The sequence below is a fragment of the Lissotriton vulgaris genome, chromosome 9, assembly GCF_964263255.1.
Source record: "Lissotriton vulgaris chromosome 9, aLisVul1.2, whole genome shotgun sequence".
NCBI lineage: Eukaryota > Metazoa > Chordata > Amphibia > Caudata > Salamandridae > Lissotriton > Lissotriton vulgaris.
Window position 1 is genome coordinate 522,651,776 of NC_141697.1, and position 24,236 is coordinate 522,676,011.

At 44.9% G+C, this 24,236-nt stretch overlaps 1 protein-coding gene across 1 annotated transcript in view; it reads right to left on the minus strand.

The window, feature by feature from the left end:
- The window catches only part of LOC147690358 (potassium channel, subfamily K, member 16-like), a 234,674-nt gene that overhangs the window by 150,391 nt on the left and 60,047 nt on the right, over nucleotides 1–24,236 (minus strand). The window contains exon 2 of the mRNA XM_086937990.1: nucleotides 20,798–20,918. Coding sequence (XP_086794116.1) covers nucleotides 20,798–20,918 — 121 coding nt within the window. The remainder of the gene's footprint in view (nucleotides 1–20,797; nucleotides 20,919–24,236) is intronic.

Consider the following 24,236-nt stretch of genomic DNA (forward strand, 5'->3'; position numbering starts at 1 on the left):
AGTTTTTTCTAATGAGAATCCCCGTGCCTCTGGAGCCAGAGGAAAAGTCTGCATGGGCTACCATCTGGAATCCCCATCTGTCCATAGCTCGAACCATTGACCCAACCAGGTGCATTTCCTGCAAGAGGACCACCGCAGGGTCATAACGCTTCAAGCATTGCAGTACTAGGCCTCTCTTTATTTTGTCTCCCAATCCCCGAACATTCCAGGTGAGTAGAGTGAGGGTGTTACGGGGAGCCTGTAGACCTAGTGAAGCAGTTTCAGCCATCATCTACAGTGAGGTGTTTCGAACATCTAGAATTTGGCCCGCAAAGCTAAAGTATCATCCCATATTACTGTCACATCCAGTTTGCATTCACCAATACAACAAAGAAAAATCAAATATGTAACATATTCAACAGAGTTTAGTGCTGCGGTTACCTTCCTATCCTAAGTCCAACCCACCCTCCCTGCCTCCCTGCTTAGTAAACCTACAAGTGCCCGCCACCCCAACTTTGCAGAGCGCTTTAATTTCCCACCCAGTGTTGCAATACTTGCGTGTCGGGGGAGGAGTCCTACGAGGCAGCAGACTTTTGGAGTCCTTAAGGCCCCCCTAGTCTAAAACCTTGAGTTAACTCAAACATTAATGTCTTTAGTGCCGCATCAACAACTATAAAGGATTATTTTCAATACGTCCAACCTTATTCTTCTTCAAGAGGTGGTTCGTGGTGTGTGTCCTGACTGCCAGAGCCCATGTCTCCTGGGGAGCCTTCCCACACCCGACGGCGGCTCGCCCCAGGCCCCCGGTCTTTTTTGTTTACTGGACGCCATTCCCTCCAGCCATTCATGTGTCGCCTCTGAAGAGTCGAAGAACCAGGTCTTTCCTTCAGCCACTACCCTCAGCTTCGCCGGGAAAAGCATAGAACACGGCAACTTGTGCGCCCGGAGCGTTTTTTTAACTTTGAAGAAGCTGCGACGTCTCCTTGAAACGGCTGCCGTGTAATCCGGGAAGAAGGAGATGTTTGAGTTGAGTTTAGTAGCCGGATAGGTGCGAGATCCTTGCCGTTTGCAGAATTGCGTCTCGATCTCTAAAATTGAAGAGACGCGCAAGAACTGGTCTCGGTGGCGGCCCCGGCTTCAGCCTTCCACCAGGCACTCTATGAGCGCGTTCAACCGAGAAGAAATGTGAAAGTCCCTTAGGCTGTAACCTAGTTTTTATCAGTTCTTCTAAATATAGATCCTTGGCTTGGGAGCCCTCCGACTCCGGAATACCTATAATTCTGACGTTGTTCCTGGTTGTCCAGCCTGTCCATTAGCATTTTGTTGTCCTTTTCCAAGCGGGTCACTGACAGCTGGAGGTCAGACGTGTCCTGAACCAAGGATTTTGCCACTATCTCCACGTTCTTCACTCTGTCCGCCATTTTGTGGAGGTCTGCCCGCAGCAGGGAGAAGTCTGTGGATATCGTTCCGACCGTCGTCTGGACATTCGCAAGCACCTTTATGATGTCATCCAGCGTGACCTTCTTCCCTCCATCCCCCTCCTGCGTTTTGCCGTGAGTCGGCGTTGTGTTAGATCCTTTATCAAGAGCAAACTTGTCCAACTTAGCCTGGGCAGACTGATTTCTTGGCCCTCTGCCCGCCATTTTACCTTGGACTGACCGGCGTACAGCTGGTGTTGACGGGGTGGTTTAAGAAGTTCTATTGTTATTATATGTCCAAACTGTCCCACTCCCAGTGTTCTGGACCCCCAAGTTTGTAGCTGATGCAATGTGAAACGATCCGCAGTGGCGTGTGTCGATGGTTGGGAGAAGAGGGGGGCCAGGCACCCGGCGGACTAGATATCTCCCCTGCGACTATGTGGATGATAGGTCTCGCAGGCCGCCACACTCAGTGCAGACTTCAGGTCAACCCCCCAGGCAGCAGAGGAACCTCCGACGAACCAGCAGGATATGGCAGATTCACCCTCAAACCACGATGTCTCTAGCAGGCCAGCCAGAGGTTCACTCGAATTCAAAGGCCAGAATGGAAGGCCTGCAACATAATGTTCCTCCAAACTCTGCCTGGGCACTCGTGGATTCGGCGAGTTCTGATGACTGTGTGATAGCGCTACCCAGGGCAGAAAAACGCATTCTCGGGGAACCAACCGGCTGCCACAGGTCGCAGGGGGAGGCGTCAGGGAGGACGAGGCTGATCAACAATAGCACCACAACTCGTCCCGGCCGCTGCTCCAGGTCTCCCCGATCCTGTGTCAGAGTCTGAAGCTGAAGCCGGTCATGACATGAGTGCCGGGGGGGGGGGGTCTGTAATATGTATCCGGTTCCTGGCTGGCGAGAGTGGACACTACTGGCGGCAGCACGAACAGCGGAATCGCCGTCCAGATTTCACGAGCGCCGTTGCACCCCACGCCTCTGCAAGACCACCAGCGGCCACCTCAGTCACTCCAGTCACCGGTCTTCCAGGCCCTCCTAGGCCGTGCACATTCAAATGGCCAGAATCGCAGATGGCGGCATCGGATTAAGATCGGGATGCGACCGATGTGTGTCGGGAGAGTTCCGACGTCAGGGGAACCTCTCGACGGGCTCCCATTTATCGGATTACTGTGCGGATTTCAAGTTAGGGCTGGTACGGCCCCGGAGCTCCGGGTCTAGGCGGCCATTTTCCACGGCCGGTAGCCACGCCCCCCCTTAGTGAGTAGTTTTGGCTTGAACCCAGAAATGGATTACCGTCACAGTAGAGAGAGTGAGAGAAGAAAAAAAAGAAGAAAAAAGATGGTTCTATAATTTGTGTACTTAGTGGGACTCTTCTACCTTCCTCTCTTGCCTTTAAATCTTGAACTTCCTGGTGCCCACAAGGTATCCAAGTCACCTGGTATGTCCAAAAATAAAAATCACCTAAGGTGACGTCCTAGCCCATCTAAGAATGCCAACTATGACCAGAGTGACACCTGGGAAGAATATAAGGTAAACAGGTAGGGATTAAGTACAGGTAGGGATTAAGTACACCCCTTATTTGGTGCCTGGGTACTCAACCGGGCTGCCACAACTCTCCTGAGCTGTGAGAAGCATGTATCTTCATCTTTGCTCTGGTCTCTCTGAGCCTTGCAGTTCCTTTTTTATCTGAGCTCCCTCTTTTGTGCTGACCTTGCACCTCCCCCTTGCTCCATGTCTCTTCCTCACTCTGTGTCTCTTTCCCCATCAGCGTCTCTTCTCTGATTCAGTTCCTCCTCTTCGCACTCCATCTTCCTCCCTTGCATCCAGTCTCCTCCTTCTCTCCTCCACTCTGCATATCTCTGTTGCCTTTTAACATCAGATATCCACTGTTTTTCTCCTCCTGTTGGTCAAAATCTTCTTTTTAGTTTCTCCTTCCGTAATCTCTACTCCCCTCCCTTCTAGGACTCCTTTGCTGTCAGGACCACCCAAGGAATAAATGCCAGGTCAAGCCTCTGGTCATGCAAGTAAATGGCAGCGGACCCAGCCTTTTCACATTATCCTAAAATGTAAGCAGTTAAGGCTTAACTCCTTGAGTCATCTGTTACTAAAGCAACCCAAGTATGGTTTTGCCCTGATTTGGGCTCATCAGTCGGATGCAGCTGGGTTCCAGTGGCACAGAATGCACTGGACCCCCGTCTGGGACTAACCCTGCCACTTAGGGAATTACATCAAACATACAACAGGTGATGGGAGGAATACTTGCAAATAAGTCTGACCCCTGACGTTTGGTCTGGGTAGCCTTGCAACTAATAATTCTTTTGCGCGCCATGCCACCTCAAGTTTGACTCAGTCATATGCAAATCAGTTGTACGACTTTTCAACGCATGCCTCTACCACATGTTGTTGACAACATTTATCTTTACCACGCAGGGAAATATCAATAAGGTAAGTTAAAACTATCTCTCTCTTATATATATTTTACCTACTGGTGGTTGGCAGTAGGCAGTTATAGTTAGGACCTAGTTCCCATGTCACTTGCTTATAACTATGGTGCGATTTTACGAATCTTCACAAAATGTTCTAAAAATAGTGCCGTACTCTGTCTAGTTGTGCATCAATAGTTTAATAGTTTAAGGGTGATCCGTCAAGCGGGGGCCTAGAAAAAGAGGAGTCAAAAGTGCATTTCCGATGTTAATTCCAATAGAAATTGTAGAGACGACTACAGCCCGATCCTCTGAACAGAATTACACCAAATTTGGCTGGAAAGCTAGCTCTTGGTCCAGAAAGAGCCCTTTTTGTTATTTGGTGTAAATCAGTAGTTTTGGAGATATTAAAAGAAAACCAAATTTGTGTAATTAGAGGCATGGACCCTCCGTGATTCTTATCAATCTCATGCAGAGATCTCATTGGCTGTTAACACTTCAATAAAGAAGTGTTGGCAGCCATTTTGGAACTCAGGCTCAGCAGAGTTCTAAACAAAAAGGTTCAAAAAGGTAAGGGGACAGAGTAGGATTACCCTGACCCCCCTAGGCCTGGTGGTGGGTCCCCTGGGGACCCCGCCAGGGCCAAAATCTTTTTTTTTATTTTCACTGCAAAAATCGCAAAGATCACAAATCCCCATGACTTTTTTTTAAAAAAAACAAGCACGGTCTCCTAAGCCTGTTTGTATTTCAGCCTCATGGTAGGCCAGGTCCCGGGGCAAGCGTTAATTACACAAAAGGGGAGGGGTGCATGCAGCCCACCGCCCAAAATGCAGGTTAAGCCCTGGAGACCTCCACTTCCCTGGGGTTTATTTCACCAAATAATGGGAGGGGGCCACGCAGCCCCACTCCTTTGGCCTTTAAAGGCCCCAGGGACCACTACGTCCCAGTAGCCTATTAGCATAAAAGAGGGAGGGCCACTTGGACCCCCCTCTAAATGTTTAACTTTGCTCTGGTTACCGCTACCATCCCGGGGCACAAAACTATAAAGAGGGGAGAGGAGGCTGCACAGCCAACCCCCACCCCCCAGGGTCATATTTGGACTACAGGTACCACCACCTCCTTGCAGTATGGGTTAAAGAAAGGTGAGAGGGGGCTGTGTGGACCCTGTCCCAGGCTGTTTTCAGCCCCAGGGACCACTACCTCCCCAGTGCTGGCACTGTGCAAAGTCAAGGAGGGGGCCATGCTGCCCCCCTGCTAGAGCCATTAACGGCTCTGGGGAACACTACCCCCAGGGACGGCTCCCTATATTCCGAGGTACCCACCTTCGGGAGACAGCAGTTTGCTTTTGCTTAGCAGAAGCTTGGACACCTCCCAACAAGCAGACTTTTCATCTGTTTTCCTACACACTGTCAAGTGAGAAGGAAATCAGATGAAAAAATGTATCCCACGTGCAGCGAGTAGCATTTTTGACTGTTCACTGTGTGCAGGAGCAATGCCGGCTCCCATTGGAGGTGAAGAGCCGGCAGGGACTGGGGGGGCATTGAGGCTCCCCCTGCGGTCCCCAGCGCTGCAGACTGGGTGTCTTGGGTGGGCATCCAGCGTTGAGAGGCTGGGACCCGGGGGATGGGGTCCTCGGGTCGAATTTGGCTTTACTTAAATTAAATAAACTGAAAAGTGTGTTTCCTCTCATATTCCACATTGAAAAATAATCTGAAATCCTTAATGGAGTTGAATGCATCATTGATCTACCGGAGCACAATCTGATCTGTAGTGGCTGTGACGAGGGGTTTCTTTATTGTCTTAAGAGCAGAGCCAATGGTTCTTTCTTTTATTTACCCTCAGTATGCAAATGCCCAAAATCATCTGTAAGGTCCACCCATTTGGCCCAATCCCCTTTTCCTTAGTAGTATACAAAGGTCTTCCTGCCTTATCCCACGTTGATGGGCAGCTTACCATAAGGCCTCTGAGGATGTCTCTCGACAAGTTTGGTGACACGTTCTTGATGCAGAGGAATTTTGAGGACATCTCCACCAAACAAAGAAGCACTGTTTGGCAGAGATTCCCCCATTTTGTAGTCTTGTCCTCTTCTCTATACGAGGATTCATGTTATCACTGATGTGTGGATCAAGACGGTCGAGGAAGAATCACTTTGCTAAATTACATGTTCACAATGTCACTGGAGACATTTCCCTGTATTCCTTTATGCAGCTGTAGTGTAGAATATGCACTAGTTTTTACCCAACGAGGTAGCACTTACTCATTAACCAGTAAAAAGTACTCCAGTTGGTTAGACTTTTCCTGCAAAACCGTGGACTCTGGTTGGATAAAGGGGCAAGTGACGTTTCGTTTTGGCCCACTCACTCATACAGCTACTGACACAGACACTCAGACACCCACTCACACACTCATTTAGCCACTCTCACATATACTAACATACCTAAACAGCCACTCACACATTCACTCACACACCCATGCAGCCACTCACACACTCAAAAAAACACTAATATACCCACTCACTGACCCATACAGCCACTCCCACACCCACTTACATATCCATACAGCCACCCACACACCCATTCAAAAACCCATATAGCCAATGACACACCCACTCACAGACCCATACAGCCACTCACACAACCACTCACTGATCCATACAGCTACTCTCACAGCCACTAAGAGATCCATACAGCCCCTCACACACCTACTCACAGACCCATAAAGCCACTCAAATACCCACTCACAGACCCATACAGCCACCCATACACCTACCTATACAGCCACTCATACACCCACCCTGAAAGGTTACAGGTTACAGTTAGAAAATAGAATTAAAAAAATCTTAGAAATCTATACTACTATTATAAAGTAAGAACTGGGAACCTTTGAGGTGGGTAAACTCGGGAACCACAGCGCCAATCCAAACACCCAATACATCATTGGAATTGGCAGGGTCTGCAGAGTGACATAGGCTAAATACCCCCAAAAAATATACGTTCTTTAAAAAATATACCTTACAAAAAAAAGTAGCCCCTTGGAAGTAGCGCGGGCCATGTGCGCGAATGTGCTGACATCAGGAGCGCGAGGAGTACAGCCGTGGGGAGGAAAAGTAAAGAAGGCGCGGAACCGACATCCGGTTCACTGAAATGTGCGGAGCCGTGAGGAGGAAAACTAATGCGGCGTTCGGCGGGAGGAGCACGGAAGACAGCGGCGGCGAGGTAAGGGACTTCCTGGAGCGCAAAAAGGAGAAGACAATTTGTTAAATTTAGATAATTCCTCACTTTGCACCTAGCGGCAGCGACAGTGGGACGCGAGGTAAGGGACTTCCTGGAGCCCGGAAAGGAGCAGACAATTTGTTAAATTTAGATAATTCCTCACTTTGCACCTTAAATAAGTGTTTTTGCATAGAATGGTGATAAAAAATGCCAATGCCTCCGATACCCTCTTCGGGTGCAGCTCTTGAGTTGGGAGCTGTTTCCTTTGCTATGGGCCCCGATACAGAAAAAAGTCTACATAATGGAAGGACGGTCACTGAAGCCGTTCCTTTTTTTGCTGGTGTTCACTCATAGCAACGCGAGCTGGCAGCACATTCAAAGACGCAATGCTGTGCGAGCATGGTGATTGTTTCCAGACAGCAAATGGGCTCCATTTATTAAAATTTTTAGGGGGGAGTAGTTTTGACAAGCCCCTTTTGATTTAAAAGCAAGACGGAGGCGCGACGCTGCGTTATTCAAGGTGGTCCTGTCCCTGCTGCTTAGTTTGTTATGGCATAATTTGGTGGCAGGCACAATTGCTGCGCGAAACAAAAACTGTGACGGGTGTCAGTATTGCAGGGGGCCCTGAAGCAGCCTTAAGGTCAGGGCGGGCGCGGGCCCAGAAGCAGCCTTTTGCTCCCGGACAACGTCAGGACGGGCCGCTAGTTCATTATAAAATCCAAAGGTTACAGAAACATTATAGTTAGGAAATAATATTTTAAAAACATAGAAATTCACACAAAAAACAAAGGTTCAGAGGTACATTATAGTTAGTAAATAACATTAAAAATCTGTAGAAATTCACTTAAAAAACCAAAGGATACAGAGACGATATAGTTAGGAAACAGAATTTAAAAAAAACCTTAAAAATTCACACAAAAAAACAAAGGTTACAGGGACATTATAGTTAGGGTCAGATTTCACTTATACAAAACCAGTGGATTTCGGCAGTTATAGTTACCTAAGCTAACTATAACTTACACCCCTGCGATGCACTGCTTATGACCTCAAATTTTACATCACTACATCACACATGGTAAGTAACATCACTGATGACATCTCAAATGAAGCGCTGAAGACATCATTCACAGAGGCACTCACACATGGTCCCTGGGGTATTTTTTAACATCGGATGGGGGTCCATGCAGCCTCACCTCCATTTATATTTACACGCCCTGGGAAGGTGGTGGTCTCTGGGGCCTTTAAAGGCCTGAGAAGGAGGGCAGCGCAGACCCTCTCCTATAATGCAAAAAAAACCTGGGGTTATTCTGATCCCAGGGGGGTAAACTACCCTTGGGGAGGGGGCCCGCTTGCGCTCCCTCCCCTTTTCTTTAATAAAGTAGCCAAGCCCCTGGGACCTGGCACGCCAGGGGCTGAAAAAGAACAAGTGCAGGAGACTGCGCTTGGTTTTATTGTATAAAATATTCACGATTGTGCTGCAAATGTTTTTAGAAACAGTGCTTTTTTGCCCTGGGGGGTTGCCTGGAGAACCCCAATGCCAGGCATATGGGGTCAGGATGTTCCTACCTTGCTCCCTTTTCTTCATTTTTTACTTTTTTTTGGGACTCTGCTTAGGCCGAGTCCCAAAATGGCTGTCAACACTTCCTGGTTGAAGTGTTGGCAGCCAATCAGTTATCTTTCTACGAGATTGGGAGTATTAGCAAAGCCTTCATGACTCTAGATATACAAATTTGTTTTTCTTTAAATATCTCAAAAACGACTGAATGGATTTACACCAAATAACAAAAAGGTTCTTTCTGGACAAAGAGCTACCTTTCTGCAAAATTTGATGTAACTCCGTCCAACAGTTCAGGCTGTAGTTGTGTTTAAAATCTCTATGGGAATTACCATGAGAAACACACTTATTTGATCCCCCTTTTTCTTGGGCCACACTTCACGAATCACCCAAAATCTTCTATATTTTCAGCCAGTCGGAACAAACTGGGTTATGTTCATCATATGTAATTCTAAAAAAAATCTGACACAGGCGTTTTATATTTTGGCATGACCTCAATTTATTTACATTTCCTTCATTTGATATTGATGATTCCTGCAATAAGGAATGGAATGTTAGTCAGCTTTTCACTACGTGCTCCTTTGTGATCAAACCGACTACACAAATTAGCAAAAGACTAAACACTAAAAAAAATTATAGCAGGATTACCCTTGTTTGTCTTCAATGCCTGCTATGCTATTCTTCCTCCATGTGCCCTGCCATATAAAGGATCTAAACCTCTCTGCTTTTACTTCTATCATAATAAAATACTTTAATTCTTACTAACCCATTGTTAGATTTGGGGGTCTCTAGTTGGCACAGGTAGGTTCTTGTGACAAATAGGGACCCTTGCCTCTAGTCAGGGTAAGGGGGTACACTCCTAAAATAACCCCTGCTCATCCCCTTGGTAGCTTGGCCTGAGCAGACAGGCTTATTTCAGAGGCAATGTGTAAAGCATTTGTGAACACATACAGTTATCCGGTGACAACACTACAGATGGACAGCAAACAGTTGTATATTAAAAAGTAAGTATTTTTTTATAGACTTAATACAAGACCACAAACAACCAAAATCCACAAAGCTGTACTTAAGATGGTAGAATTAACTTAGTTCTCTTTAGATCTTAAAATGCGACACTTTGAGTCAATTTACCTTAAGATGCGACACGCAGGGCAACAAAAGTGTTGCAAGGATGGTAATGCGTGGATTCCTTACTGCGTTTCTGGGGCGATGCAGCAAGCAACGTCGCGATGCGATGAAATTTAGTTACAAAGAAATAAACATGTAGTTTTCTTCCTGATGTGGCATGCTTCTCCGCTGTTGCGAGAAGTCTCAACTTGACACGTCAACTGCAGCGGCGACACCCTTGTTCCGTGATGAGACGACAGCGACTTTGGCAGTGACACTTTGACGATGCGAGACGCTTCCGCTCAATGAGACAGCTGCAGCGGCGACACCCTTGTTCTGTGATGCGGCGGCTCCGACGGCTGCACGCTTCTCCGTGGATGCAAAGCGCTTCGCTTGATGCGGTGCCATGTGGCAGCTACAGCGGCGACATCCATGATGAGACGACAGCGGCTGCAACTCGCTTCTTCTTTCGTGCGAGACGCTTCTCTTGATGCGGTGCAATGCGACAGCTACAGCGGCGACACCCACGATGCGGCGGCAGCGGCTGCGACACGCTTCTTCTTTGTTGCGAGATGCTTCCAGCTTCTTGCGACACGCAGTCCCTTAGAAGGCCAAAAACAGCAGCAGGCACTTCCAAAGAACTCTTGGGGAGCTGGCGGTTGAAGTCGGTTGTCCCTGACACTTCAGCAGGAGGCAAGATCTTCTCTCAAGCCCTTGGAGATCCTTTACAAGTTGAATAAAGCACACAAAGTTCCTTTCTCCTTTCTTTGTCAGTCAGGCAACTACTGCAGGCCTATCCCCTAAGCAGCACTTCAGCTTAGGGATAGTCTCTCCTTAGTTTCTTCTGGTTCATCTTCTCAGCAAAGGTTTCTTCTTGTTGTCCAAAAGTGATCTACATTCTTGGGATCAGGGCACCAATATTTATACCCCAAAATCCTTGGTGCTTTGAGGGCAGAGGGGCCTTTGCCTAATCCAAACCAGCTCTTGTCAGTCCTGGAGCACTCTGTTTACATGACTCCTTCTTTCCTTTCACAGTGCAGAGCAGAAACATCAGGAGTTGGAGCCAGCATTGTGGAGGGAAGGCACAGCCCTGGAGCACTCTATTGACATGACTCCTTCTCTCCTTTCACAGTGCTGGGCAGAGACATCATACGCCCCACAGGAGGTGGAACCAGCATTGTGGAGGGAAGGCACAGCCCTGGAGCACTCTGTTGACACGACTCCTTCTCTCCTTTCACAGTTACAGGCAGAGACATCAGCCGCACCACAGGAGGTGGAGCCAGCATTGTGGTGGGAAGGCACAGCCCTATTCAGGTCCCAGTTGTAACTCCTCCCACCCATCTAGATGCAGATCTCTCTATTCACCACTGGGCTGACTCATCGTCTCCTTGAATCCCCCAGCCCATGTCACTCAAACTCCAGATAAGGAATACACAACCTAGCAGAGGCAGGCTTGGATAGTTAGACAAGAAAATACCTACTTTTGAAAAGTGTTAATTTTACTGGACAGGAGTTACAGTTTTTTCTACACCTAGTTCTACCTCTCTTACCATAGCGCCAGGTTGCCCTTAGGGTGTCAGATGCGCTTTACAAGCAACTATAATAATAATAAATAATAATAATAATAATAATAATAATAATAATAATAATAATAATGTACCAGGTATATAGCAATTATTCTGGGAAAATGTATACATGGAAAATCGGTATGAAAGACATCAATGTATTTCTGAAATGGGAACATAATATAGAGTTTAGAAACACTAGATATTTGCACATTTCCGAAATTGGGAATACCTATACTAGCATGAGAATTATAGGTCACTTTTCAAAATGACTTCGTTTTCACACATTGCCTTTCATTGGGAAGGCAGAAATGCATCAAAAGTCAATAGATAATAACAGTTGCTCTACAATTCTCTATTACCCCAAGTTTCCCTATAACAATGGTACCTCACTTGTGTGGGTAGGCCTAGTGCCCACAACAGGAAATGGCTCAAAACACAACGAAAAAAATGACTCTTTTTTTGCAAAGTGCCTAGTTGTTGTTTTTTAACCCTAGCTCTGCCGGCACCTAGGGAAACCTAGCAAACCTATACATTTTTGAAAGCTAGACACCCAGGGGAATCCAGGATGGGGTGACTTTACTTGCTCTCACCCGGTTCTGTTACCCAGAATCCCTTGCAAACCTTAAAACAAATTATGAAAAAAAACCAAATTTTCTTCACATTTCTGTGGTGGAAAGTTCTGCAATCTGTGTGGATCCACTAAATTCCACCTACCCCGTGTTCCCCAAAGTCTTCCAAGAAAAATGGTACCTCACTTGTGTGGGATGGCCTAGTGCTCGCGACAGGAAACGGCGCAAAACTCAAAGTGGACACACCACATTTTCACAGTGAAAAATGACTCTTTTTTTTGCTAAGTGCATAGCTGTCGTTTTATAACCCTAGCTCTGCCAGCACCTAGGGAAACCTAGCAAACCTATACATATTTTAAAACTAGACACCCAATGGAAATCAAGGATGGGGAGACTTGACTGGCTCTCACCAGGTTCTGTTACCCAGAATACCTTGCAAACCTAAACAACTGTCAAAACCCCCACATTTTCCTCATATTTCTGTGGTGGAAAGTTCTGGAATCTGCCTGGATCCACAACATTCCACCCACCGTGCGTTCCCAAAAGTCTTCCAAGAAAAATGATACCTCACTTGTGTGGGTAGGCCTAGTGCCGCAACAGGAAACGGCGCAAAACGCAACTTGGACACACCACATTTTCACAGTAAAAAATTACCATTTTTTTGCAAAGTGCCTAGCTGTAGTTTTTGAACCCTAGCTCTGCCAGCACCTAGGGAAACCTAGCAACCCTATACATATTAAAAATAGATACCTAGGGAAATCAAGGAGGGGGTGACTTGACTTGCTCCTACCAGATTCTGTTACCCAGAATCCCTTGCAAACCTAAACATTTGTCCCAAAAAATACATTTTGCTCACATTTCTGTGGTGAAAAGTTCTGGAGTCTGCGTGTATCCACAAAATTATACCCACCCTGCTTTCCCCAAAGTCTTCGGAGAAAAATGGTACCTCACTTGTGTGGATAGGCCTAGTGCCCATAATAGGAAACGGCCCAAATTGCAATGTGGACAGAACATTTTCACAGTGAAAAATGACCCTTTATTTGAAAGTGCCTAGCTGTAGTTTTTGAACCCTAGCTTTGCTGGCACCTAGGGAAACCTAGCAAACCTACACATTTTTGAAATCTAGACACCCAGGGAAATCCAGGATGGGGTGACTTGACTGGCTCTCACCAAGTTCTGTTACCCAGAATCCTTTGCTTGCAAACCTACAAAATTGTCCAAAAAACCCCACATTTTCCTCACATTTCTGTGGTGGAAAGTTCTGAAGTCTGCGTGGATCCACAAAATTCCACACACACCGCATTCCCCAAAGTGTGGGTGGGGCAAGGGCCTGTGACTGAGAAGAGCCCAAAACATAGGGAATAAGGGTATAGCACTGAGAATTCTAAGCGCTACATTTAAAAAATATATGTTTTAACCAATTCTGCAATGGCCACCCACAGAGATTTAGCTGAAAAAACACATTTTCCACATATGTTTGTGTGGAATCACCATGCCAGCACAAATGTCCTATGCCACAACCTGAGTCTCCCGAGTAAAATTCTACCTCACTTGTGTTGGTGGGGCAAGGCCCTGTGACTGTGAGGAGAGCCCAAAACATCGGGAGTAAGGGTATAGCACAGAGAATTCTAATGCCACACAAGCGAGGTATCATTTTACATGGGAGACTCAGGAGAATGCTGTAGGGTAGGGCTATAATTTTATTGGGATGAAATGATAGACAACATGAAGAACTTTTCCTCTGCTTTGTTTAATGTACTCTCTTCCTCATTTAAAACACCATTTTACTTTGCAGGAGGAATTATCCTGTCACAAGATCTGTAGTATAATTAAAATGTGCTTTGTTTTGTACCCCGATGAAGACCCTCTCTCATCTTGTTTAAATCCTTGGAGTTCCAAGGACATAGTTTTTGTATGTGTGTACACTAAAATTTCACATTGTACTGTGATTCAGATTTTCAGATGCATACACTCCTGGTAAGCTGCTTTCATAAAAGGTTTTTCCTACTCTAGCCACTAGATAAGATAAAACAATGTTTAATTTGCTTGATTAATTAAAATCTTTGCGAATACATAATAATAAAAATTCCCATTGTACACAAATTATTACATTTAAAGAAAACATTAAAAAGGATCATCAATAAAATAATCCCAATGTGTGCAATTAGCTGTTTTAAAAGCAGTACTCTTAAGTTCTTGTATTTGAGGTACTGCAGAACAGACAATGACTACCATTAAATCCCAAACCGAATGACACAGCTTGACCAAGTCCATTGATCATGTTAGAAGCTTGGTAATAAAAATTGCGAGTGCAACTAAAGTAAGATATGAAGTTAATTTTACATATGAGAAGCATTTTCTTAACCTTTAAACAATAAGTAAAAAGCACTAGTACAAGTATTATTATTAATTTTCCATTTTTTGGGGAAGCTCCCTCCAGAAGCCTGTGCATTCTTGTCTTTAAAATATTTCTGATAACAACAGGTTTTTAAGTCTCTTAGTTACCGTTGTAAAGAATTTTGTTGGCCGACAGTTACGCTCAATGTCAACCGGGTTGCCTACAGGACCGGATGCCGTAATATCTGAAAAATGGACGTAATGAGGTGCATCTTATATACTTTAAGTTGGGACAGTTACAAATTACTTCACTAATGTCCTCCTTCCCGCTTCCGCATAGACGACAAGTCCGAGTACGTCCTTTCCTTTCCCATGGTGGAAGATGGGGTTTAATCGCAATTACCCCCAAACACAGCCTTAGGAAGTTGTCCTTCGCTCTTATCTTGATTCCTGCACTCAAGTAGGCTTGGGGTTTGGGCCTTACATAGTCGCTGAGCACTATCCAGCCGTGTGCCTTTTTAGGAAGAATAGCTTTGTCTTCTAAAACTGCTTTTCTGAAGGAAAAATGATCTGTTGGAATGGCCCAGATTTCAGACAGGCCCAACAACTCAATACAGTCAAACAAGTAGTCCCTGGCTGAGCATTTTTCTTGATGAAGTAAGGCATTCTAGAGGTGGAAATTTAGGAATCCAGCCTCAGCACTTCGGATTTTTTGCCAACTTTTAACATAAGCACTCGTTCTTTCCACCGTTTGTCTTTGGACCCCAAATTCCAGCCGTATTTGAGCTGGAGAGACATATTTTTAAGATGGAAAATTTCTCTATAGGAGTTGGCTATTACGATGTCTAAAACTGCTGTGTCTTTACCTTTAAGAGCCTCACTCCTGTATGTCAGTGTCGGCAACAATTTGGCCCTCAGGACCTGTAGAAAGGGATCAAGAGTGAGGTTGGAGAGCCGTCTCTTCAGTGACTTCAGTGCTAAATACGTTGTAGGTCCCTGTCTCCGCATGGACTCTAGCTGAAGTTTGAATAAGCTTTTATAATCCATTAGTATTCCCAGATATTTATAACCCTGTACTTGATCTAGACGTTGGCCATCTGGGAACCAGCTATTCTTCTTCCTTTTGTAATAGTTAACCGCCATAATTTTGGTTTTCTTGAGATTTATTTTGAGGGTGTTCAGGTGAGAGAAACTGCTTGTCGTATTTAAAAGGTGCTGAAGACCAATTGGTGTCCGACAGATTAAAACCAGTTCATCAGCATATAGCAAATTAGACAGTAGCTTGTTTCCAAATGTTGGTGCATGGGATACACAGCTGGTCAACTCCCCTGGCAGATCAGCTAAAAAGAGATTAAAAAGAAGCGGGGCAAGGACACACCCCTGTTTGAGGCCTGTCGAGGTCTTGATTCGTTTTGAGATATGTGTCCCTGCGCCTAATTTGATCCTGATCCATGTATCTGTGTGCAGCTGTTTTAGCCGATCCAAGAGTGTGTTTGGTATACCCCAGCTTTTCAGTTTTCCCCAAATTTTGGCACGGTCAACATGGTCAAAGGCAGCTGTATCTTCAATAAAACAAAGGAAGAGAGGCATTTTTAATTCCTTTGCTGCATCCATTAACAATGTAACAGCCAAGATGTTGGTCGTTGTTCATTGGCCACTGCAAAATCCGGTTTGATTAATGGAAATAATGGAATTTTCTGAGGCCCAGAAGGTTAACTCATCTAAGATTGTTCCTGCGTAGTGTTTGGTGTCTACGTCAATAATGGAGATCAGTCGGTAGTTGTTTGGATCATTTCTTTTGCATTGTTTAAAAATTGGATTAAGAATTGATCCTTTCCAAGATTCCGGGATGTTGACTGTAGATTTTGAGCCTTTGAAGACTGTTAATAGAGCCTTGCTCCAAAAGTCGGCGTCGCATTTGTACAACATCGGAGGGATCCCATTTGGGGCGGATGCTCCCATAGCTCTACCCCTGGCTATCTGACCTTTTATCTACTTTCCGTGGGAGCATATCCTTGCTCTTCAATTAGGTCTATTGAATCTAAATCAGCAGCCAAGAGGATCCTCGGCTGCTTATGGGTAATAGTGCTGTTAGCCAAGTGATCTTTAATTGCACAGTTTTGTGTCACGTTTCCCTTGTTAGCGGATTTCCTATCCGCTAGAGCGATGCCCGTTTCCTTGGTTGATTCCCTTCCCTTTTGCCTATTACTATTAAAATGGGCAGAGAGTAATCTACCCAATCAGCCTCTGTTAGAACTAATTCCTGGATGGTTTGGTCGCTATACTTATGGTTTGTTTGCCAAAACATAGCGCTGTTGTGTTGCTTGGCATCATACAGTAGCTTGGCTCACATTTCATCATTTTTTAGTCTTATTTTCCACCACTTCCTCTTTTTCAGTAATGCCTTCATTTGTCGAAGAGTAGACTACAACTCCAAGTTCCCTGGTGTTTTTCGAGGTTGTCGTAGGGTTTGTTTTATAGTGCGTTTTAGGCTCTTAGATTCCGGGCTAGATTGCACTTTTGTTAATTCGTCTTTCAATTGTCTTGGTTTGGTCCCAGTCCTGGTTGCAAATTTCCCACTGAAGGTCGTGATAACATTTTCCCATGCTGTTGCAGTTGGGACAACAGTTTCTTTTTCTCTCCTAAATAGGTTTTTAGCGAAGGCTGAAAGTGCTTTAATATTATTAGCATTGCACCGTATATGCTTTAGATTGGAGATTTCTTCAGTTGCAATTGGGTTCCAAACGTCTAGTATATCTGCTGGCCTCACGTTCAACAGCAGTTCCTGTGGTAGGTGATTGCTCTGAGCATTGTCCCCTTTTTTTTAAGTTGTTATTTTATTAAACATGGCTAGTGTTGCTAACGTAAAGTCTAGATAAGAGGAAGTTTTCGAAGAGTGAAATGTAGCAACTGGTGGATTGTCCTCCATGAAGCGGTCGTTCAGTGATCTTAAATTTAAATGTTCTAATTCCTGTAACAGATATTTGGCCCAACTCTAGCTACTAACTATCAGACACTACTGGTCACTGCACCTGTCATCTCATGCCTCAACTGCTCTAAATCCTTTGACACTGACTTCAAGCATCAAAAATGTTTGGCTTCAGAGGGTACAAAATCCTGCCGCATAACTAGTCTGGGCTTAACATATATTAGACCAAGTCATTTAAGCAAAGATATTCTTACAAGGACTCCTAATGGCAGACAGATTTTACTCTGGTTTCCCTATCTCATGTATAGATGTATTAATGGCTTTGCTCCTCTTTAACTGTAAAACAAGTTAAAAGAAGGTGCAACTGTACTAATCAGAACCCCACTAGATATCAACAATAAAAACTCACTAAAAAGGCCTTTCTTAAACTAACTTCGGAATTTGGGAGCTCTTTCTTTGAAAAGGTCCACATTTTGAGAATCTTTACCCATCGAATTCTGAGGACCCGCCTCAAAAATGTACTTCACAAAAAAAATCACATTTTGATTTGTTTAAGTGATTGCACATTTATGTAATCAGCACAAAGAGATCCTTCTTGGTTATGAAGATCAATGTAAATGTAGTCATTGATCAGTGCTGACCAATTTCAGAGTATAAGTGATGCTGCTACAAAGTACACATAAACCATAAACCTACTATTTTGAGAACTTTGTCTTGTATTGTCTGTTTAATGTCAGATTGAGTATTGAATTTACTGTCTTGCTGGATGATTTTGACCCCAGTATTTAGTGACCATTTCCTATGCAATCTGATGCAGTTTTACCTGCCAAATTATTTTATCAAACTTTCACGTAATTAGACCCTGGCTAGTGGCACACCAGATTAGTGGGCCTATAGCCTACGTTATCCTGGCCGAGGGCCACCTACCATGTTCAGAGATCCCACCAAGAAGGTGTGGATTTCTGTACCTTCAGTAGAGGAAATGCACCAGCACCAGTTGCTGCACCAGTAAATCTAGTGAGAACACTGAGCGTTGCCAAGTGAGGACAATGTTTTTTGCACTAGCTTATCAAAGGTTTGTTTTGTTTTCAAGGAAAGAAATATCCCAACTATCCCTGATGTAACAATAGTTTTTTCCCTGATTGGTGGGGTCAATGTGCATTTTCTCTCCCTAGGACCTCCAGCCTTTGCATGAAGGTTCAGGGTAAGGAACACCAAGTGCCAGTGACAGCAGCCCCATCCTTGACTGTCACTTTGGACTGACAGCCATGTGAATGAATGAAATGGGTTTTATAGAGCGCACATAGCTGCCCTGAGGCTTCCAAGCGCTAAGATTACCACTGAGGCTTAGGTTGCTCGAGGGAAGGATATCTACCCAACTACTGATTAATGAACATGAGCGTTTTCAGCTGTTTGCGGAATGAGATGAGATTGGGGTTCGACCTTAGATGCTGGGGAAGAGCATTCCACAACTGGGCCACATTATGGGAAAAAGAGCGGCCTCCTGATCTTGATTTCTTTATTTTAGGAACAATGGCCAAGTTGGCATTGGTTGAGCGCAGCTGTCTGGCAGGATGATAGGGTGTAATGAGAGGTAGATTGATTACTGGGCCTAAAGACCAAAAGGCCTGATGTGCAATGCAGAGGGATTTAAAGTTGACTCTTTCCCTGACGGGGAGCCAGTGCAGTCTCCTTAGGCCGGACTTTACTGATGATCTGCGGGGGATGTGTAAAAGAGTCCATGCAGCGCAATTTTGTATCAATTGCAATTTGCGCAGAGTGAAGTCAGGGGCTCCCAGATATAAAGCTTTCCCGAAATCCAACCGAGATTGAATCAGGCCCAGAACCACGGTCTTTCTTGCTTCAAAGGGGAGTAGAGGGAGGATCTTTCTGATGACTCTGAGGATGCCGAAACAGATGGCAGATAGTCTTATTGCCTGCTGGTCAAATGACAGGGACCTATCCAGCCAGATACCAAGGCTCTTAATGGTATCTTTGGGTGCCGGGGCAGGTCCTAAGCAGGGTGGCCAAAGAGTATCGATGGAAGATTGTGCGGGCCGACCCAGGAGCATGAGCTCAGTCTTGTTTCCGTTGAGTTTGAGACAAGACTTGGTCCAGCTCTTGACTATCTCCAGACAGCCTGCAAGATCCACACCCGCTAAGGAGCCCCCTTCCTGCGCCAGAGAGACCACCAGCTGAGTATCGTCCGCGTAGGTAATGATCTTAATGCCATACGGACGGACGATCTCAGCCAGTGGCCTCATGTAGATGTTAAATAACGTCGGGCTCAATGATGATCCCTGCGGGACTCCACATCCCAGAGGCTTACTGGTGGAGGTGGCATTGCCCTCATATACCTGGAAGGATCTATCATTCAGGTAGGACCTGAACCACTCCAGGGCTTTGAGGTTGTATGTTTACACCAGCGGAGACTATGCCGGAAAAAACCCAGAGCTGCTACAGACTCTAAAAAGAGTGTGAAAAGCATAATTTGGGTAGGGCAGGAGCATTTCACATTTAAAGTGTTGCTCCTGCCCCACCAAACTCTTAATGACCAACATGGTCATGATGACAATTTCAGTTTCACAACCAATATGGTGAATTGCTTTTCTGTCTTGATTTCTTTGGAATCACATGTTATTCAATATTCATTTTGTGGAGGCCTTTTAAAGGAACAACATTTGCGCCTACCCTGTCTGCCAGTTACTGGCTGTTATTCCCCTTAAATAGTTGCCTGTATATACCTCCTATTTTATAGCTGCACAAGGCTAGAGTTTATTAGCAGTTGGCATCAACATGACAATTGTTTCATTATTATAGTTTGTAGCAATGTTATTTGTCCCACACCCTATACTCAGAGCCACTAGTGTGGCCCCCACCGCATAGAGGGCCTACATGCTATCTTGACAAATCCCACCCTGCTTCTATCTCACTTAATGTGTTGGAACAATGTGACCATTTGTTATGCTACATTTGCACCAGCACTGCCATCTCTCCACAATAAGTGCATGCTCCCCTTCCATTGCTTCTGCGCAGTGCTCTGTTGCCTTCTTCACTTCCTACTGTCACTGGACCATGATGTTTAAGTCTCCAAATGAATCTGACTCTTGGTAGATGCCTGCTGTACTCATAAATTCTAGGGGCATTGGCACTGATGAATTCTGTTTCCCGGGGTCTAACCTATGTGATTTTGAGATCAAAATCGGCCATTGCCAAGGAGCACAGATCCAGAAAATGCACAATTAAGAAAATTAGGTGGTCTCCTGACTGGTCACCCTGTGATATTTTTCTACCATCCCACATAAAGGACACCTTTTACTTCCAGTTATATTTCAACGTTCTCAGCTACTCCAGCTTTTCACTCATCTTTATTTTATTTTTTAATCCTCTTTTGGTGAAATGTACTGTAACCTTGATGGTTGGTGTGTGCTTCTAGCTGTCTTGATGCATGGCCGAGTCGAATATTTCCAGTAAAAGGGATAATGTTAACAAAAACATTCAGTCTACTGAATATTCTAAAGAATACCGAGAATGGTTGGTTGTTTTTCTACACAACTCTTATTGTTTGACTTATGACTGTTGTTTTCATTTGGATAGAGTTAGTGTTGCTCCAAAATAAGTCAAATCAACTAGACAGAATGTTGTTTTGCACAGTGAAAAAATTATTCCTTGCCAAAGAGATACTCACCTATAGTTGTTACCACTGATCCCACAAAGAAGAAGGAACTGCTAAAGTCCCAGTTGGAGTGATCTATTCCTGAAGTGTTGCCCAAGGGGTGAATTCCTTGCTTAACTGCTTCTTCTATGACCTGCAATACGAAAACAAGTATTTAATAGCAAAACATCCGAATTACTTCTCAGTACAAATTCAAGGAATCAAACAGTCCCACACTGCAACTAAATAAACTTTAATATGATACACTTTGGAAGCAAGATCTAAAATAATTGCCAATAACATAGAGAAGTTTAGGATTGTGAAATGTTTAAAACAATTACATGATGAAGAAAATAAATTCCCCATGTTCATCGTGATCACTTATAAAGAATTCCAGCTCTCGCAAACTTTAATAACAAAAATAAAAAAAATAAAAAATGTATCCCTTCTTATTATCATTCGCTTTAAATGATAGTACTTCACAAGCAAATGATAATGCTTTGTATTTTTCAATGCATTTTGCCTGATATTTTGCGCTTCCTCAGGTAAATAGTAATTTTTTTTTTTTTGGTCAATAATACTCTGTGAAAGCTTGATAGAAAAACAAAAATGCTTAGGGGCCCATTAGGATGAAGGGCGGGCTTTGTCTGCCCGCCATCCCATCGTAGACAGTGACCGCCCACCATAAGAGCGGGGGTCTTGTGCCTGCAATTAGGATGCGCCCGCCACAGTGGCAGGCGCATCTAGCATTCCTGACATTGTGGTGGGCGGTGCACTCAGCACCGCCCGCCACAGTGCCAGGAAGGCATGCTGTGCAATTCCATGCTCAACATGGCAGGCTCCGCGCTGTGCCTGCTATGTTGTGCATGGAACTGCTGGGAGGTACCATAGGTACCCCCCATGTGCACTCCCCACCCACCCGGAGTCCCCCAAAGCAGACTCTGCATGCCTTTCCGTGGCGGCAATGCCGCCACGGAAAGGCATTGTTAAATGCCCATTCTAATATGGCTGGCGGTGTCTGATAGACACAGCCACCATATAGAACCCTTTTCCACCCAGTCGCAAGGCGACCGGGGCGGAAAAGCGGTGGACGGTCTTTCCATCCGCCGCGGACACCCCAGCCATAATAATATGGCGGGGTCATTCCGGCACGGATGGTGGGCGGATTGCCCCCGCCAGGCCTGCGGAGGCTACCGCTGGCCTGGCGGGGGCGATCTGCCTGCCATCCTAATGGGGCCCTAAATTTGGACCCGTCTCACATAACATACAGATACCATTGGTCAGCTGCTCATGTCACTGTGGCTCATCATCTCAAACATTTCTCTACATTTCTATCTTCAAGAGGTACTGGAACCTTTCTTCTCTAACTATTGTTGTTCTAGGGAAATGTAAAAAAAAAACTTTAAATCAATCTTATAGACCAAAGCTTTGTTTATGCAATGTGCCTACGACAATTCGCCAAAGAAATAATGAATCTGGTGAGATTTGAAGATTGAAACACAAAACCACACCCCGCCGAGTTAAGGTAAAAAAATCACCTCTTGCTAAATCCCTAGCACCAAACAGACGTGGATGTCCAGTCACAAAGCGAAGCTTCTAAATACATGTCAAACAATGGGTTAGTCTAAACTGCAGTAAAAGAGGGACCTAGTTGGAGAACTGTACAGGGAGAAGAAGGCGAGGCGTTACGAGGTGTGGCCTAGCAACCAGACTGTCTATTTTACAGTGGCGGCTCCTACGCTAAGGCAGAGGAGCATCACCCCACTGCATTTTGAGCAGTTGATAGAGGAAAAATAAAATGATAGTAACACTATGTTATTATCATTTTATTTTTCCAGTTTACTGGGCAGGGCTTGGCTGTGTCGCAGCCAGCAAGGGGAGGAGCGTGGACACTTAAGTACACATGACTCTTTGGCTGGCCGTCTTGGGCTAGCCAAACAGTCATGCGCACTTTGCATGTTCCCCACCAGCTTGAAATACACATCGTGTGGGGAACATGCACAGGCTTCCACTGCGCTGTCTGAGCGCAGAACCACAGCTCTCAGACCAATCACAACGCTTCATTGCAGCGTTGTGTTTGGCTAGGGAAGCCTGTTTGTGCTTCCTGCTTCAAGAAGGAACAGAAGAGGATGATGTGTGGCGGCGGTCTGGCAGCAAGGTAAGTAATGTTTTAATTTATTTTCCTATCGCCCCCTCCCCCCACCCCGCGGCCCCTTCCCCACCCATGCTATTCGGTGGCATCTGCCACTTCTAATTGAGAACCATAGACGGGGCCTCCAACATTCTGTAATTCTGAGCAAACCATCGAACATACTCATGCTAATTAAATATTATCTGATTCTCATGTAAAGCGCCCCTGGGTCAATTCACGCATTAAGGACCATCACATGTGAGAAAAGAGCATCATTTCTAAAAATGAATTCTTGTCATGGATGCAACTGTCTTATTTCACTCACAATAAAGTGTCATTCGTAAGGCTTGAAATGTCACACATGAATGCAGTGCACACATTGGAATGTTACACAAAAGCAACTGAAAACTTGACAGCTATAGGAATAAAATTCCAACCAATTGTTCTTCTGCCCACCATACTACTTCAGTTTGGACCCCTCCGTATGCAAATAAGTCTTGGCCCTGCTCCAATCAGAACCGTCCAGTCCAAAGTGCCTGGCCATTTCCTGCCTGTACCAAAACACAAGGAATCCAAGATCTGTTTCATCCTGATTGAGGCTCATCAGTCAGGTGTGGTCTGGTTCTAGTGGTACAATGTTCCCTGAACTCACATCTGAGCGTTCTATTGCCAATAGCTAGACTTAATCCATTCCTCTCATTACCTTTTGTATGTTTGATGTGCCAAACTAAGTGGCACGGGTATGGGTATACGTGGATTCTGTGCTCAATGTGTCAGACATGTCAAAGTTCTACCACTACCATTTTCTCGTCTCCACTCCCAGATGTCTACTACAAATTACCCATTTTAAAATCCACCCTTACATATCTTTTCATTAAAAAAATACTCCTTTGAGTAATTTGGCACATCTTGAAGATACAGGGAATCCATTTATCAAGATGTTTCTTCTGGTCCATTGTTGTGTTATGTTTAGGGTCATTGTTCACAGCGTGCTCTTCCAAAAGAGGATTTTCTGTGTGTTTGAGGAAGAATGCACAGTGACTACCTGTATTTTACTTCATTTCTGTTGCTATATGTGCTGTAGCTGTTATTTGTGTTAGGGAAGCTTGCATTGCACCCCCATCCCATATCTCTGTTGTGTGTTAGCGAAGCTTCAAATAAACTATTTAACAAACAAAAGCAATTACGTCCAACAGAAATGATAAAAGACAAAGGCCCAGATTGATCATACTTTCATGCAGTAGAACCCAGCAATCTACCTTGCCATGCTGCCCTGCACTGTTGAAAAAGAAAGGGCAGGAATGTGCCGTATTTACCATTATACAGTGCATTCCTGTCCTT